The sequence below is a fragment of the Hemiscyllium ocellatum genome, chromosome 2, assembly GCF_020745735.1.
Source record: "Hemiscyllium ocellatum isolate sHemOce1 chromosome 2, sHemOce1.pat.X.cur, whole genome shotgun sequence".
NCBI lineage: Eukaryota > Metazoa > Chordata > Chondrichthyes > Orectolobiformes > Hemiscylliidae > Hemiscyllium > Hemiscyllium ocellatum.
Genome location: NC_083402.1, coordinates 90,847,168 through 90,865,658, shown reverse-complemented (window position 1 = coordinate 90,865,658; position 18,491 = coordinate 90,847,168). Strand labels below are relative to the sequence as shown.

Sequence of the window (18,491 nt, the reverse complement as noted above, 5' to 3'; positions counted from 1 at the left end):
TGACCTTATACAGGTTTACAAAATTATGAGGAGCATGGATAGGGTAAATAGGCAAAGTATTTTCCTTGGGTCAGGGAGTCCAGAACTAGAGGGCATAGGTTCAGGGTGAGAGGGAAAAGATATAAAAGAGACCTACAGGGCAACTTTTTCACACAGAGGGTGGTACGTGTATAGAATGAGCTGCCAGAGGAAGTGATGGAGGCTGCTACAATTGCAACATTTAAGAGGTATTTGGATGGGTATATGAATAGGAAGGGTTTGGAGGGAAATGGGCCAGGTGCTGGCAGGTGGGACTAGATTGGGTTGGGATATCTGGTCGGCATGGACGGGTTGGGCCAAAGGGTCTGCTTCCATGCTGTACATCTCTATGATGCTATGACTCTAAAAGAGGGACATTCAAGCCATCAAGGCCACTCTGCCATTTAATTAGATGATAGCTGATCCGATAATCCTTAATTCCACTTTCCTGACTGCTCCCCAAACCCTTGATTCCTTTATTGAATAAAAATATGACTATCTCAATCCTGAAAATACTTAACAACCGAGCCTCAACAGCACTCTGTGGTAATGAATTCCAAATTCTCTAACCTTTGAGAAAAGAAATTCCTCCTTGTCATTGACTGAAATATGTAATGCTGAGATTATGACCTCTTGTCCTTGATTCTCTGACAGGGAGAAACATCCTTTCCACATCTATCTTTCGAATACCCTTAGAATCTTGTATGTTTGAATAAGTTCACCTTTCATTCTTCTAAACTCCAATGAATACAGGCCCAACTTACTCAATATCTCCGCAGGAAAACAGTCCCTCCATACCCAGGGCTGAAAATGTGTTGCTGGAAAAGCGCAAGTAAAAAGTGAGGTCTGCAGATGCTGGAGATCAGAGCTGAAAATGTGTTGCTGGTTAAAGCACAGCAGGTCAGGCAGCATCCAAGGAACAGGAGAATCGACGTTTCGGGCATGAGCCCTTCTTCAGGAATGAGGAAAGTGTGCCAATCTTAGCCTGCTTGGCACACTTTCCTCATTCCTGAAGAAGGGCTCATACCCGAAACGTCGATTCTCCTGCTCCTTGGATGCTGCCTGACCTACTGCACTTTTCCAGCAACACATTTTCAGCTCTGATCTCCAGCATCTGCAGTCCTCACTTTCTCCTCCATACCCAGGATCAACCTAGAGAACCTTTCCTTAACTGCCCCCAATACAAATCTGTATGTCCTTACATATGGGGATCAAAACTGTTCACAGCTGCGGTCTGACAGGTGCATCGTAAAACTTTAGCAAGACCTCTCTATTTGCATACTCAATTTCATTAGTCTTAAAGACCAAAAGAAATAGGAACAGGAATAGAATGCTCGCTCTTTTGAATCTGCTCCGCTATTAATGGATAATCCAATACCCTTTGTATCTACTTTCATGTCCTTTCCCTGTAAACCTTGACTCCCCTACTGATCAAGAATCCATCTATATTTCAACTTTAAATATACTCAAGGACTCTGCCTCCACATCAATCTGTGGCAAAGATTGTCTTGTAAGAACAGATTGAGGGGAATGGGTCAAAGAAAGAAGGGTGACCTCACTGAACCTTACAAAATTCCTACAGGGCATGACAGAATCATAGAACCCCTACAGTGCAGAAAGAGGCCATTCGGCACATCCAGTCTGCACTGACCTTCTGAAGAGCATCCCACCTCCATAACACCACATTTACCATAGCTAATCCACTTAGCCTGCACATCATTGAACATTACACGACAACTTAGCTGGACAATCCTCTTAACCTGCACACCACTGGACTGTGCAAGGAAACAGGAGCACCCAGTGGAAACCTACCCAGACATGGGTAGAATGTGCAAACTCCAGACACAAAGACAGTCACTCAAGGCAATCAAACCCAGGTCACTGTGTTAATTATTGTGCTACCGTGCCACCAGCTGAATAGCAGAGAAAGTTCCATGGGCTGAATGGCCTACTCCTATTCTTATTTTCCTAACTCCAGTTTTTCTAGTTTCTCCTCATACTAAAACTTCTTATCCTCAGACTCATCTTAGCGATTTTCTTCACACTCTCTCCATTTTTGTGAAATCCTGTCTGAAGGACTGTGTCAGAAGTGGATACTACATTCTCACTATGGCCTGACCAGGAACCTGTTTGGTGCATATTATCTTTGCTCATGTTACTCAATAGCCCAACTGATGAAACCAGATTCATTAATTTTAAAAGATGCAAATCCCAAAGTTTTGCTGTTTTTACAGTTTTCCCATTCAGTATATATTCTCCCCTTGCTCTTCCACTTCAGATGCATCACTCCAGTTCCTCCACATTAAACTTCTACTGACGCCAATCTGTATTTTGATCTATCTAGTTCTTTCAAGAGTTTTTTTTCGAAATTACTCTGTCAGTTTGCAGTTTACCAAGCAACCTGTTTTACAAATTCTGATAATCTCCCAATGTGTGAACATAATACTTGCTCAGGTAGACATTTGATGGTTTAGAACCTTAGTATTGCTGAAAAAAGACATCAACGCTTTCATAAACGCTTTTTGTTTTCCCCTTATCAGGACAATTCATAAGACCACCAATTAAGAGGAATATCAACATTTATATTTGTGAGAAGAGACTAACAATAGATTGGCAAGTGAATTCTGAATGGTAAAGGTGATGAAATGGAGAATGCAGCAATAACAGCATTGTCTTTCAGCTTTTGCTACAAGCAAAGTACTAATTGTACCCAAATTGCCCATGCTTGCTAAACAGCATCCAACTTCAGATGTGACTGTAACTGGGCAACATTTGCTGGATAATCCTATATGTGCGAAGAATTACACTGACAACTAATTTAGGATTGTTAGTTGGTTTGACAGTGTGGTGCACTTGCACGGTCTTGAAGCTATACATATTAGACGAGCAAAGAACACGCACATACACGGTGCCTGCTTCAACTTAACAAAATAGGTAACAGCAACTTGCTGGCTCATTTCTCAAGGTGATGCCTTGAGAAATCAAAGTCAACCTGCCTGGTTTAAAATCTAAACATAGTCTGAAGTAGAAACAAGGAGGGAAATATTTAACTTAAGAACAATCTTCAACAAATGTCGAGAAATAAATAAAAGCTTCTTAGATTATGAAAAAACATTTGATATTGTTTAACAAAAAATGTCAACAGACATGTTACTGACATGAAGCATAGAAACTAACAATATATTTATTCAAAATCTATATTTGGCCAAAATAGCAAGCAGTGGATGAGAAATTGAACAAGCAGACATATCTCAAGTGAAGAGAAAAGTACGAGGCTGAGTACTGTCACAAAACCATTCAGTCTACACACATAAGTATTCAGATAGTTAGATGTACTTCCAGGTGTAAATACTGGAGACAAGAACATAACAAGTAGATAGATTTGCTTGTTTAGAACACATGATAACAGAAGGTAATGGATGTGACACAAAAATTAGAAGGATAGAGATAGCCAGGAAAAATGTTGTGAAGATGAAGCATAATTTTTTAAAAATTGCTAGTTGATCAGTACTGAAGAGCTACAGTTCTTTTCTAGAAAGCAATGTGGAAGCAGCAGAAAGCGTGGTTGGCCTAGGGGTAATTGGATGATGGTTGACACAGACTTAGTTGTATACAAGCGGCAGTGGATGGGTGCAGATGGGAAAGACAGACAAAGTGTTGTTTAATAGCAACAAATCTCATGGTAGGAAAAGCTACAAGCAGCAATGAAAGTGAATTAATTAAAATTGCAAAATAAAATTAGAAACAGATGCATTACCAAAACTTCAAGTAAAATTTTATGACTTTGTTGGAAAAAAATATAGGTTCAAATACATGCTTAATTCTGCAGAGTACCTTAAATGTACTAACGTTGAAGATAAAGAACAGAACAATTGAGGAAAATATCATTTCAGATATTTTAATAAAACATTTATCCAATGTTTCATTCAACACAAGCTCAAAGTATTTCATTATTCATTGCAGTGACTGATGCTTACACTGACAACTACTACGGACTCAGCACTAATGAAATGCCACAAGAATGTCTTCAAAGTCACTGGCATTCTTAAGTAATAGAAGGAATCTCAGAAGGTAATCCCCAAAATACCAACTAGAAATCCTCAAATCCCAGGTTATATCACTACAATTTGATTTATTTTTTCTTGTTTTAAAAAAAACCCTGATTAACTTAAATAGATCTGTTCGCCGAGCTGGAAGTTTTTGTTGCAAACGTTTCGTCCCCTGGCTAGGAGACATCATCAGTGCTGTGGAGCCTCCTGCAAAGCGCTTCTTTGATGTTTCTTCCGGCATTTATAGTGGTCTGTCCTTGCCGCTTCCGGGTGTCAGTTTCAGCTGTCCGCTGTAGTGATTGGTATATTGGGTCCAGGTCGATGTGTCTGTTATCAGACACATCGACCTGGACCCAATATACCAATCACTACAGCGGACAGCTGAAACTGACACCCGGAAGCGGCAAGGACAGACCACTATAAATGCCGGAAGAAACATCAAAGAAGCGCTTTGCAGGAGGCTCCACAGCACTGATGATGTCTCCTAGCCAGGGGACGAAACGTTTGCAACAAAAACTTCCAGCTCGGCGAACAGAACCACTACAACAAGCACCCGAGCTACAAATCTTCGCACAAACTTTGAATAACTTAAATAGAGTTGTATTAAAGGGCAAACAACTTGTAATTTTAAAAGGAAAGTGGGCGGAATTAAACAATGCAATCCTAAAATTTGAGAAAATCTTGGAATTTCATGGAAAAAACATAATTTCACAAATGCAGTCACTGTAAACTCAATATTTTGTCTGGGAAATTTAAAGAGTTGCTTCAGAAAAATACAAGGAGAAAAATGAAACATACACATATCATTTGAACTATTTTCTACGCCAACACAAATCTTTGTTAAAACAGCATGACTGGCTTTGTTCCCACAATATACCCTGGGAGAACTTAGTGATTTCAAGGCTGAAAGCAAACCTTACCGTCCTAAGTGATATAGGATAACCTTACAGACAGACAGACAGACAGACAGACACACACACACACACACACACACACACAGTCTCCTCCCCCATAGCACAAACAATGAGTCTCTCCCTTAGTGCCACATACATACTGTAATCAGCTCCACATCACCTGCATGCATTGTAGTTAATGCCTCTCTGCCTCTGCCACACACACACGTTAATGTCACATTTTGGTGACAACTGGCAAACCTGAACATAGCTTATTGATTGTTACATTTGATGTAAGTATTTTGCTCTCCATATGATGTTATGTCCATAGTCTATTTAGAAAACACTTATGTTTCAAGTTTTTTACACAACCAATGGAAGGTAACCATCCTTAACATTTCATAAATCCTTGCATTCCTCCATTCATGTGATTGTTAACAAGGCACAGTAGTTGAGGGGTCTGCAACAATCACCAAATACATCACATGAGAAAAAGAGTACAGATGCATATATATGGCATCGGTGCACTCCAACACCTTCATTGCTCTCCCTTATCACTGCAGCACAGGGAGTTTACCATCAGTAACAGTGACAGAAACTGTCAATGCTGCAAGATGGCCAGGGGTAGGCATCCTGCACACCTCTCCATCATACCATGCTTCGGGGGACAATTCTGTTCTGCTGTGAAGACCCTGTGCTCTATACTGTACCATGTGCTTCACGAGCAGTATGACAGTGAATGGTTCGCTGTTTGTTGCTTTCAGGCTCAGTGTTAATGTTACACTGAGACCTCCAACATCAGGCTCTTGTTTCCAAGTATCCACCATTAATCCCACAGACTTCACACTTCATCAGGTCATCATCGAAACTATATACATGCACTTGCAACTGCTTACCTGCCTCCATGCCCCAACCCCGAGCACCCCTAACTTTTATGAACGGAGGCAACTAGAAACCCATGGGCCACCACCCTGGTCAACAACATGAACCCGCGAGCAACTTCAACTGGCTAAAATCCTCGCTGGTGCAGACACTTCCCCAGTTGTGATAGTCTTCTTTCCCAGACTGGCCCCTATGGAGATAAAAGACTGACTGCAACACAAGGCACGGTCACTCTGTGCAACACCACACCAACTAAACAGTTGATCACAGCTGATACCAAGTATGGGGCGCTGCCCTTGGCTAACCATGCTGGACCCTGCTATTGAACTATGGACTTTGATACTCTCCTAAGATCTTCAGATTTATCGGGCTGCTTGCCATAGATGGCAAGTGTTTGACATGAACACTGAGGCCATGTGGTGCAGTGCTAGTCTGATTTGGCAAACTGATGTACAAGTAGAAGAAGTAGTCTGATTTGGCAAACTGATGTAAAAGAAGTACACAGCCTTGACTGAGGGATGCTGCTGAACACAACCATCTGCCTGGCTGCCTGACTGTGCCAAACTTTACTCAAATAGCTTGGGCAGATTCTCTCTAGGGAACAGCAGGAAATTCCCAATCAGTGTTGTTCATTGCTTGTTAAACAACTTCTTAACAGCCCAACTCTCCAAAACAAGATATGACAAGGGAATGCCATGCTTGCTGACAGCATGACAGTAGGCAACAGGTGAATGCACATTGAGAAAGTGAGGGAACAGTTCTGGAAGACAGGCTGTCCTATGCCTTCTCAGGAGTTCCTTCCCCTATGCAAAACCCATACCCGATGGAGCCATACACTGTTGGTTACCAGTGTGTGCTCCTAGTCAGTTCTGTCCTTGCAGAGTACAGTGCCAGTACATTGAAGAGTGCTACGGCAGTGAAGCCTTCCTGAAAGTGGAGTGTTAATATTAATAGTGAAGGGCACATGCAGCTGGTGGTGGTGGATTGTGTCTTGCTCTCTAGTTTGCCAGTGACCAAAAAAGATGTCCTGCAGTAAGCAATGAGATGCTTACCATTGAGTTTTCCCAGCAGCTGGTTTGTGTGGCACGTATGATAAGATCACAACCCTTGCAGGATTGGACTGTCAATAAGTAATAAAGAGCAACAATTGGAAATTTGTTGCTACCCAGACAGATTGGCCCGATGCCAGTTCAGCAAAGCGGGAAAGTTGCAAAAAGATAATCTCAAGATAAACATGAGACTGAGTTTGTGGATGCAAAATATTGTAACAAACACAGTTGGAAAGTACTAACCACGGAGGTAACATCTCACCGGAAGGCCTAATAATTCCAAGTGGAAAATTCTTGAGAGAAGTCTGAATTTACACCATTGTCTCCAGAAAAAGAGATTTCAGTCTGCATAATTGATCCAGAAGATAACACTACCACCCACAACTCGCGTAGAAAATGTTTTCAGCTGCAACCCAGGATTTACGCAATTATGCGATGCAAACAGATATTTTAATAGAAGGGCATATTATAAGTTATATATTATAAACTTTTATTGTGAATTTTTGCATCTATTGTTAGATTAAGGTTTCTTTGCAATAAACTGGTTCTTTATTTGTTTATTTAGGGAACCTTGCTACTTTATTTCTAATACTAAGTTATATACAGTTTAGCATATAATTGTTTACATCATCTTTCTTTGAAATTCAAACTTTGTTGTGGCCTGTGGAGGATGGAGACGAGGGAAAGAATGAGACCATCCTTCTCACTTAGGTTGTAACGAACATCAAAAATAATTCTGTGTTTGGGATATGGAGAAAACTGCAGAAATTAAAAACAAAATACACCATACAGGTTTTCCACAATTGAAGGAAAAGCACCTATAGAAAGTCAAGGTGACATTCCAAGGAAGAGCTCACATCATTTTCAATTCAAACATAATTGACCAGCTTTGAAGTTAGTGGTGCTGTTCATAATCATCACAGGTTTTTTAAATTTTGTGCAATTAGAAAATTAATAGCTGCTGGAATATATGTTATATGTTATTATTATAATACATAAAGAAAATCATACCATGTTGGCAGTAGCTTTTCTCTTCCATTTTCAATTCATTTAAAACATAATCAATATGTTAAGCAGTCAATTGTAAATTATAAATAAGCAGACCTCTAGTAAATAAGTTATAGAATGAAGACAAGTTTGCTTTCTATTATCACTGTCAATCTGCTGCAGTAAATATAAAAACAGAGATCTAGTTCATGGTGATCTCAGGAGCATCAGACTTTATTTCAAACACAGATATAGCTGTAGTCAACAGGCTCTATCAAATACAATCTAGGACTGAGTTAAGGCTATTTCCAAACGCCACAACTTATGGCAGATCTGACAGTAACTTGAAGGAATTCCTTTTCCAACAATTTACTTGCAAACTTCAAAGTACTTTTATGAATCTAACAAATTGAATTATTCAATGGTCTAATATTTGGTTTGGAGATGGGGATCAATATATAAATAGTGGAATTCACACTACATTTTTAAGAAGTTTTCAGATTTAAATTTTAAAGCAATGATCAGCTTCTTTATATAAAAACATATTTTAATGTCTATAGACTGGTGCCAATAACTTGAATATCAATCAAATTACTAAAGCAACAAACTTACCTAGCCATTCCCAGACTTGAAAAGCTAGCAGGAACTATCAACACATCAACTCTGGAGAAAGGGTGAGTGCCCAGCACACAATGAGCTGCTGAAAGGCACTGAGCCACGAGTGGGAGAAGAACTTCTTGGCTCCTTACTTTCAGGCATTCAGGTGCAAAGACACGGTAAGGAATACAGTTCTGGGCTTGAGCAATAAAATTTTGAAAACGGCAAGGATAAGCTGGATGACCACAGAATAGCAGGGAATCACTGGTTATAAAAAAAACAAAAACAACACATTAAAAAAAAAGCAAAACTGGGATGAATAATAGCACTGCTGTATAACAGTTTAAAATGTTTTAAACGTGAAGCAATTTGATATTCGATTTTGTCAAAATTACTATTGCAAAAGTGTGCAGAATAGATCTTGCCACTATCTCCAAATTATACACAATCAAATAAACAAATTGCAGCATTTTCAGGTCTATAACTTTGTAATTTGATTCAAAACTGTATGTGGTTGGTTGATATGAACCTATAAATTAAGCAATGTTATTCCACAAATATTGGTATGATGAGTTCTAATTTGGTACTTGGAGAAGTTTTTCAAATTTATCTTTCAAACATTAACTTTTAAAAATAGTTTTTTTATACCGCTAACTCACAGGTAAGCAATAATCAAATCAAAGCCTGAAATTTTTCAATGTTTGTGAGAGTATCACAAGACCAAGTTCACTAAATAACTCCCTTTCTTTAGTACAAATGCTACGTACTGAGTGAAAATGGCCAAGTTAGATTCCCATTAGGGTTACTCAAAATTCCTACAATTCCTACTGTTTAGCTATGTCAATCTAATGATGATACAGTAAAAACAAGTTTATTCACTCAAAGTAAAGAAATAAAATTCCACTGCAATAACTGCAAGAGCAACAACATTTTGCCTTTAACATGGGAAAACAAGCCACAGCTTTTCATAGAGAAGCAAATAAACACAAGGTTATATTTGCAGCATTTAAGAAAAGCTACTGTAGGCCTGGTCATATGATGTGTTTTGAGATGTTGTTTAAAGATGGAAATATAGAAAGGAAAGTAGAAGGTTATAGGAATGATTTCAGAGATGTGTGCAAGACAGCTAATGATAGAATGAAATGGTGCAGGGGGAGGGGCGCGGGGAGCAAAAAAGAGAGAGAAAAATCTGTCAAGGGGTAATGGAAGGCACAGATTAGAGTTGTTGGATTGAATGGATTTAATTTCTGGAAGCAATCAATCAATCAAGGATGGTGAGACAAAGTCTTTGTGCAATTTGTAGACAACAATGAGGATTTTTAAATCAACATATTTGGTAAGCAGAAGTCAATATCGGTCAGTAATTATTGATGTAATAGAGGTTACTTGGAAATAACGTGGAGTAAGTAGTGGGATAGGTCTTTTGAAACTTGCAAAAGGTGAAGTTTGACTGACAATGAACTATTTGAGAAATAAAATGAGGACAAAACGAAACATTGGAAAGGGATTTTGTTGCAGTTGGGGTTAAGGTAGCAGCAGTGTGTTGCAGAAGTAGAAATAATTTTGTGGTGTTTGATAGCCAGCTCTGATCAAGAATGGCACCAAAGGTCTTGAACAAGCCATGGGAATGAAACTGGAAACAGTGCATGGGTACTCACCTCATAAAGAGGCCTAAGCCCTTGGCTTAACATAACTGTGGAATGTTTAATTTGATCTTGAACAGGCATTCTTGTGTCAGAGAGTCAACTGTGGAAGCAAAGGGTGGAGAGCCCATATAGAAAACCATGCCTGTGGATGACTGCGCTGAAGATCAATATATAAATGAACAGAAGGAAAGGACCATGTTTGAAACCTTTGGAATGCATACATACAAAAGGAGATGTGAGGTTGGAATTCTGCAGTGAGTAGCATACTTTCTGATTCCCCCACTCTGTCAGCCAATAAGGGTACAAGATAACAGTTTTGTTTTATTCATTCAAGGAACTTCAGCACTCATAGCTAGGGTAGCACTTATTGCCTTGCTCCAATGTCCTGGAGGTGGTGGTAATGAATTGTTTTCATAAACCACTGCAGCACCTGTGGTTTAGATACAACCGCAGGTGGAATTTAATCCAGACAAATACAAAGTGATATACATTCCTCAAATGCAGGAGGTACATATATAGTAAATAGTAGAACCTTTAGAAGCTTTAACATACAGAAGAATCTAGGTTTACAAATCCACAGATCCCTAAAAGTGGCAACACAAGCAGATAAGATGGTCAAATAACAAATGGCTTGCTTGCCTTCATCAGTCAGGGCAGAATATAAAAACTGGCAAGTCATACTGCAGCTGCATACAACTTCAGTTAGGCCACATTTCGAATATTGCAGCCAGTTTTGGTCACCATACTACCAAAAGGATGTGGAGGTTTTGGAGAGGATACAGAAAAGGTTTACTAGGATGTTGCCTGGTTTGGGGGGGTAATAGCTTGGAGGAGTAATTGGACAAGCTTGTTTTGTTTTCATTTGAACATCAGAGGCTGAGGGGTGGCTTGATAGTTAAAGAGAGACATGGATAGAATGGATAGTAGGAGTCTTTTTTCCAAGGGTAGAAAGGTCAATTACTAGGGGAGCTAGGTTTAAAGATAAAAGGAGAAAGTTTAAAGGAGATGTAAGAGGCAAGTTTTTTTTAAACAACGAGTGGTTAGTGCCTGGAATGCACAGCCAAAGGAACTGGTAGAAACATAAATAGCAATAATCTAGAGGCATTTTGAGAGATATCTGAATAGACAGAGAACAGAGCTATACAGACTGCATAGAGGTAAAAGGTTTTTTGTTTAGAAAGGTGCTACATGTCAGCCCAGGTTTTGTGGGCAGAAGGGTTAGTTCCTATGCTGCACTATTCTTTGTTCCAGAATTCTGATTGAGAAAGTAAGGAACTGGTGATATTTTACCAAATTAGGTTGGTGGGTGACTTGGAGGGGACTTTGCAGCTGGGATACTCCCATCGCTCTGCTATCCCCGTTCTTATTTTTAATTTACCCGTAGGACATGAGCATTGCTGACTCACTAGCATTCATTGGCTGACACTGGTTGCCCTTGAGATGATGGGCGTTGAAGTCCTTTTTCGAACTGCTTCAGTCCATGTGCTGTCAGCTGACCCACAATACCCCCAGGGAGAGAATTCCAGATTTTGACAGAGGAACAATTAAGTAATGGCGATGTTTTTCCAAGTCAGGATGGCAAGTGGCTTGAAGGAGAAATTACAGTTGGTGTTTCCGTGTATCTGCCGCCCTTGTCCTGCTAGATGGAAATGGCTGCAGGTTTAGAAGGTGCTGTTTTAGGATCTTTGGATTTCTGTAATGCATCTTGTAGATAGTACAAAATGTTGGTACAGAGCATCAGTGGTTGAAAGAGTGCTTGTGGATGTGGTGCCAATTAAGTGGGATGCTTTATCCAGAATGGTGTCAAGCTTCTTCAGTGTTGTTGGAGTTGCACTCACCCAGGCAAATGGAGAGTATTCCATCACACTCCTGACCTGTGCGTTGTAGACAGTGGACGGGCTTTGGGGAGTCAAGCAGTGACTTACTTGCCATGGTATTCCTAACTTCTGACCTACTCCTGTAGCTACTGTGTTTATGTGGGAAGTCCAGTTAAGTCCCTGGGCAATGATAACCCTCAAAGATGTTGACAGTGGGAATTGAGTGATGGTAACACCATTTAATGTCAAGGGGCAGTGATTAGTTTGTCTCATATTGCCTGGCATTTGTGTCATGCAAATGTTACTTGCCACTTGTCAGCCCAAGGCTAGATATTGTTTAGATCTGCATTTGAACTTGGACTGCTTCAGTATCTGAGGTGTCACGAGCAGCTGAAGATGATTGAACTGAGGGCACTACCTAAGAAACTCCTGCAGAGCTGTCCTGGAGCTGAGCTGACTAACCTCCAACAACCACAACCACCTTCCGATGTGCAAGGTATGAATCCAACCAGCAGAGAATATGCCCTCTGATACCCATTAATTCCAGTTTTGCCGTGCTTCCTTGATACCACATTTGTCAAATGCAGCCTTGATGTCAAGGGCTGTCACTTTCACCTCACCTCTAGGTGATAGATGTCATGGATCAGAAGGTGCCAAGGAAAAAGATTTGGTGAGTTACTGCATTGCATGCTGTCAATGGTGAACCTGCTGACAGCACACATTGGTGCTGAAGACAATGAATGTGGAAGGTGGTAAATGGAGTTCCAAGCAGGCAGGTGCTTTGCCCTGGATAGTGTGGAGCTTCTTGAGAAATGTTGGAGCTAAACTCATCCAGGAAAGTGAGGAGTATTCCATCACGCTCCTGATTAGTGCTTTGTAGACTGCAAACAGTCAGGAGGTGAGTTACTTGCCACAGGATTCCTAGATCTAACTTACTCTTGTAGCAACAATACTTACATAGTTGGTCCAGTTCAGCTTCTAAACAATCATCTCAAGGATCTTGGCTATGGGATTTCAGCAAAGCAATGCTATTAAACACGAAGAAGCAATGGCCAGATTCTCTCAGTTTGGAGCTGGAATTTGTATGGCAGAAATGTTGTTTGCCACGCATCAGCCCCAAGCACGAAACTTGGCCAGATCTTGCTGCAGAAAGATCCGTACTGCTTCAGTATGAGGAATAGCAAATTGCGCTGAATTGCGCAAATATCAACAAACCTCTCCAACTCTTACCTCAAGATGGACGGGAGGTAATTTGATGAAACAGCAGAAGTTGGTGTGTCTAGGACACTACATAGGGAAAACCTACAGTGATAACCTGAAATGACTGACCTCCAGAAAACACAATCCTTAGTGCTAGATCTGATTCCAGACATAGGAGTGGGTTTTCCCCAAACCCCACTGACTCCAGTTTTGCTACAGTATGTCATACTGTGTCAGATATCAAGGACACTGTTAGATATCAAGAATAGTTAATCACACCTCATCTCTGAAGTTAAGCTCTCTGTTCAGGTTTGGATGAAGGCTAAACATGAACAAAAAGTCAGAAGCTAAGAAATACTGAAGGAACGAACAGTGAATGTCATTGAGCAGGTTATTCCTTTTTCTAATTTTTCAGCACTTCACCCATAGTCTTGAACCTTATCATATTTCAAATGCTGATTCAAGGTTGTGAGGTTTCCAGCCTCAACTACACCCCCTGCAGTGCATTTCACTTTGTTGATGATTGAGAGAAGACTGAAAGCTGGTAACTGGCTGTTCTGGATTTGTCCTGCTTTTGTAGACAGGGCATTAATGGGCAATTGTTCAGTGTATGCCAGTTTTGGAGCTGTACTGGAATAGCTTGCTAGGGGTTATTTCTATTGACAAGACTAAAATTGCCTGAACTTCAAGCCCTTATTGTTTTCAATCTCCAATGACTTCAGCCGTTCCTTGATATCATATGGAGTGAATTGAATTAGCTGAACACTACCATCTGTGATGCCGGCATCCACTCAGCACTTGTGAATGGAGGTGGATGTAAATGAAAATCAAAAGAATTACAGATGCTGGAAATCAGAAACAAAAACAGAAACTGCTAGAAAAGCTCAGCAGGTCTATCAGCATCCGTGGAGAGAAATGAGAGATAACGTTTCTAGTCCAGTGACCTTTCCTCAGAACTGATGGTAGGAAAAAGGTGTTCTTTTATGCAGAAGATAGTCCAGAAGGCTGTAGAGTTGAGAGACAAGGGGTCCTCCAAAATATCCACCTTCTTCTCAATCAAGGATTCCCCAGCACCATAGTGGATAGGATTCACATCCAATCTGACCTTTCTCCCGCACTTCAGCCCTCACCCCCTCTCTTACATCCAACAACAGTGATAGGGACCCCCTTGTCCTTATCTACCATTCAAATCCAGAGGAAGTGAATTAGGTGACTCAGTTGCACTAATCTGTTGGTTTCCTCCATCATTGAGGATGGTGATATTTGTGAAGCCTCTACTAGTGAGTTGTTTAGTTGTCCACAACCATTCACCATTGAATGACCATTAGTGATTAATTAAATCTGCCACTTCCAGTGGGATGCCATCATCAGACATATATTCCCCTCCCTACTCAGCCTTATACAAAGACTGTTCACTCCAGAACACATTGGTCTATCCCTCCTTCACTTCCAACATCTCCCTACAGCCCCACACCTTCCACTGCAGAAAATTAACACAATTGAATGCAGCAGGACTACAGAGCTTAAATTTGATTTGTTGATAGTCAGATCACTCAGCATTTACTAAGTCCCTAATTCTTATAATGTTAGCCATGCAGGAGTCTTCTGTTGCATCATCACCAGACAGGTGTGGTGCTGCTACTGGCATGCCATCCTGCATGCTTTATTGCATCAGGGTTGATGTTAATGGTAGTATTAGGCATATGCCAGGACATAACGTTATAGTCTGTGGTTGAGGACAATTCTGCTGCCACTAATAACTCGTAGCAACTCATGGACGCCTAATTTTGAGTTCCTAGATCTGTGTGAAGTCTGACCATTAGTGGTACTCGACATGATGGACAGCATCCTCAATGTAAAGGTCAAACTTTATCTCCACAAAGACTATGCAGTGGTCACTTCTACCAATTGTCATGGATAAATGCAACCATAACAGACAAGAGTCAAGTAGGTTTTTCCCTGTATGTCATTTAGGACTTGGCCAGCTGAGTCAGTAGTGGTGCTACACCCTGAGTGATAGTCATTAAAATCGCTATTCAAAGTATATCCTGAGGCAAGGCAGGAATGGTAGGGTGAAAGAACCTTGGATGACAAGAGATGTGAAACATCTAGTCAAGAGGGAGCTTGTTTAAGGTTGAGGAAGCAAGAATCAGAGTGAGCTCTACAGGGTTACAAGATAACCAGGTAGGAACCGAAGAATGGACTTGGGAGAGCTAGAAAGGGTCATGAAAAAGCCTTGGCAGGTAGGATTAAGGAAAACCCTAAGGCATTCTACACTTATGTGAGAAACAAGAGGATGGCCAGAGTGAGGGTAGGGCTGATCAGAGATAATGGAGGGAACTTGTGCCTGGAGTTAGAAGAGGTAGGGGGGCATCCTTAATGAATATTTTTCTTCAGTATTCACTAGTGAGAGGGACATTGATGTTTGTGAGGACAGCATGAAACAAGGTCTTAAACGTGAACTGGTTGATATTAAGAAGGAGAATGTGCTGGGAATTTTGAAAATCATGACAATATTATCTGGCCAGATGGGATATACCCAAGGTTACTGTAGGAAGCAAGAGAAGAGATTGCTGTACCTTTGCCAATGATCTTCATGTCCTTACTGTCCACTGGAGTAGTACCAGATGATTGGAGGGTAGCAAATGTTCCCTTATTCAAGAAAGGGAATAGGGATAACCCTGGTATTTACAGACCAGTCAGTCTTACATCAGTGGTGAGCAAATTATTGGAGAGGATTCTGAGAGACAGGATTATGATTATTTGGAAAAAACTTAGTTTGATTAGAGATAGTCAGCATTGCTTTGTGAGGAGCAGGTCAAGCCTCACAAACTTTATTGAATTCCTTGAAGATGAGACAATAACATTATGAAGGTAGAGCAGTGGATGTGGTGTATATGTATTTTACCAACGTGTTTAATAAGGTTCCCCATGGAAGGCTCATTCAGAAAGTGAGGAGGCATGGGATACAGGGAAATTTGGCTGTCTGAATACAGAATTGGCTGGCCCATAGAAGGCAGAGGTTGGTAATAGATGGAAAGTATTCATTGTAGAGCTCAGTGACCAGTGGTGTTCGGCAAAGATTGGTTCTGAGATCTCTGCTCTTCATGATTTTTATAAATGATTTGGATGAGGAAGTGGAAGGGCAGGTTAGTACGTTTGCCGATGATACAAAGGTTGGTGGAGTTGTGGATAGTGTGGAGGGCTATAGTAGTTTGTTTCGGCAAAGTGACAGGATGCAGAACTTGGCTGAGAAGTGGACTTCAACCTGGAAAAGTGTGAAATGATTCATTTTGGAAGGTAGAATTTGAATACAGGTTATAGGGTTAAAGGCAGGATTCTTAACAGTATGGAGGAACAGAGGGATCTTAGGGTCCACGTCCATAGATCCCTAAGAGTTGCCACCCAAGTTGATAGGGCTGTTAAGAAGGCGTATGGTGTGTTGGCTTTCATTAGCACGGGGACTGAGCTTAAGAGCTGCAAGCTTATGCTGCAGCCCTACAGAGCCCTGGTTAGACCACACTTGGAATAATGGTCATCCCATTATAGGAAGGATGTAGAAGCTTTAGATAGGGCGCAGAGGAGATTTACCAGGATGTTGCCTGGACTGGAGGGCATGTCTTATGAAGAAAGTTTGAGCGAGCTAGGGCTTTTCTCATTGGAGCGAAGTAGGATGAGATGTGACTTGAAAGAGGTGTACAAGGTGATGAGAGGCATAGATAGAGCGGATCGATAGAGATTATTTTCCAGGGTGGAGTTGGCCATTATGAGGGGGCATAATCTTAAGGTGATTGGAGGAGGGTTTTGGGGAGATGTTAGAGGTAGGTTCTTTACACAGAGAGTGGTGCATGCGTGGAATGCACTGCCAGCAGTGGTAGTAGAGTCAGATACATTAGGGACATTTAAGCAACTTTTGGATCGGCTCATGGATGGCAGGTATGTAGGTTAGTTTGATCTTAGGATAAAAGGTCAGCACAACATTGAGGGCTGAAGAGTCTGTAGTGTTCTATGTTCTCTATCTTGTGCTTGTGTTTCGTCCAAGTCATACTCATTAGCCAAAGTGGGACAGTAGGTGATAAACAGTAGGATGCTTCTTTGCTTATGTTTGACCGAATTGCAGAAACTTCTTGGGGTCCAGAATCAATACTGAAAACTCCCAGTGCAATCATCTTACAACTATACCACTGTACTATCATCTCTGGGACATCTATTCTGCCAATGGGGCATTTTATGTGAGATATGATTCCTTGAGCATAACTACATTTCCTAATTTACTGCATAGCTAAACTTTTGCTCAACTGGTCTATGTGACAGCTCTGTGAATTTTGGCACAACTCCCCCAGATGTTAGCAAAGAGGACTCTATATGGTTAGCAGGGCTGGGGGTTTGCCTCTCCACTTACTTGGATGTGTGCAGCTCTGGCAAGATAACGGAACCAAGAGATTCACTCGCACTCAGCAGAAAACTTGACCTCCACCCCACCAATATGCATACATTAATGGGTTTATACTTGAACCAACCACTCAATCATAAGCAGAGAATTTACCACGTAATTCTATTACAGTGTTCCGAGGTGTATTTTAATTTTTAAAAAAACATATGCAAACCTGCTTTTATTTGTATAGTTTGAAGATGAAGATGATGATGATGAATTAAGTGTCTGGGATCTAAAACTGCATTCAGCTACAACTTCAACCCAGTATCCAACTGCAATGGTAAAAGTAGATGCTGGCATATGCATGGTCACATAATAAAACCAATTTGAGAGTGCTGAAATAAAAAGAAAATAACTTTTAATATAGGTCAATTTAAACAAAATTCACATTTTCATATACATCGTGACATTGTTTGCAAAAAATGCATATGGAAATACTGTGTACAACATTCTCACGTCACAAATTAATTCAACTTTTACTTCTGAACACCATTATCTTAATGGCATTGAGAGGGGAGAGTTTGACTGAGGGATGAACACTGTTCTTTGCAGCCATGACCAAAACTTTGTAAGGTTACTTTGTCTTTCCAATGCTAGGGTTAAGGACATCTCATCCCAGAAGGGAATGAACTTGAAGTAGAAGGAGGAGAATCCAGTCATCATAGGTCATGCTGAAAAAACAAGCAAGTAGGTAAACTAGGAATGATGTTTGGCTAAGTGAGTACCAGATCAAATTAAAACGCTGAACCACAAAGATAACCATCTCTTTATTGTTACTTGAGCCGCACACCAATTGTCATCACATCAAAAAGAAAAACAAAGAGAGTGGTATTGGAAGACAGGGTTTCAATTCCATGATTGCTGGTACCAAAATTCGATAAGGAGGGAGCTGTTTCATTGGGGTGGACACCAATTAAA

General features: G+C 40.7%; 1 protein-coding gene across 7 annotated transcripts in view; it reads right to left on the bottom strand.

Moving 5' to 3' along the window:
• aopep (aminopeptidase O (putative)) overlaps nucleotides 1-18,491 on the bottom strand; it is a 345,719-nt gene that overhangs the window by 262,317 nt on the left and 64,911 nt on the right. For all 7 annotated transcript variants that reach the window (XM_060838362.1, XM_060838356.1, XM_060838381.1 and 4 more), the window contains exons 4-5: nucleotides 17,746-17,908; nucleotides 8,491-8,739 (exon numbers count right to left, since the gene is read on the bottom strand). In XM_060838362.1, the coding sequence (XP_060694345.1) occupies nucleotides 8,491-8,739; nucleotides 17,746-17,908 (412 nt within the window). The remainder of the gene's footprint in view (nucleotides 1-8,490; nucleotides 8,740-17,745; nucleotides 17,909-18,491) is intronic.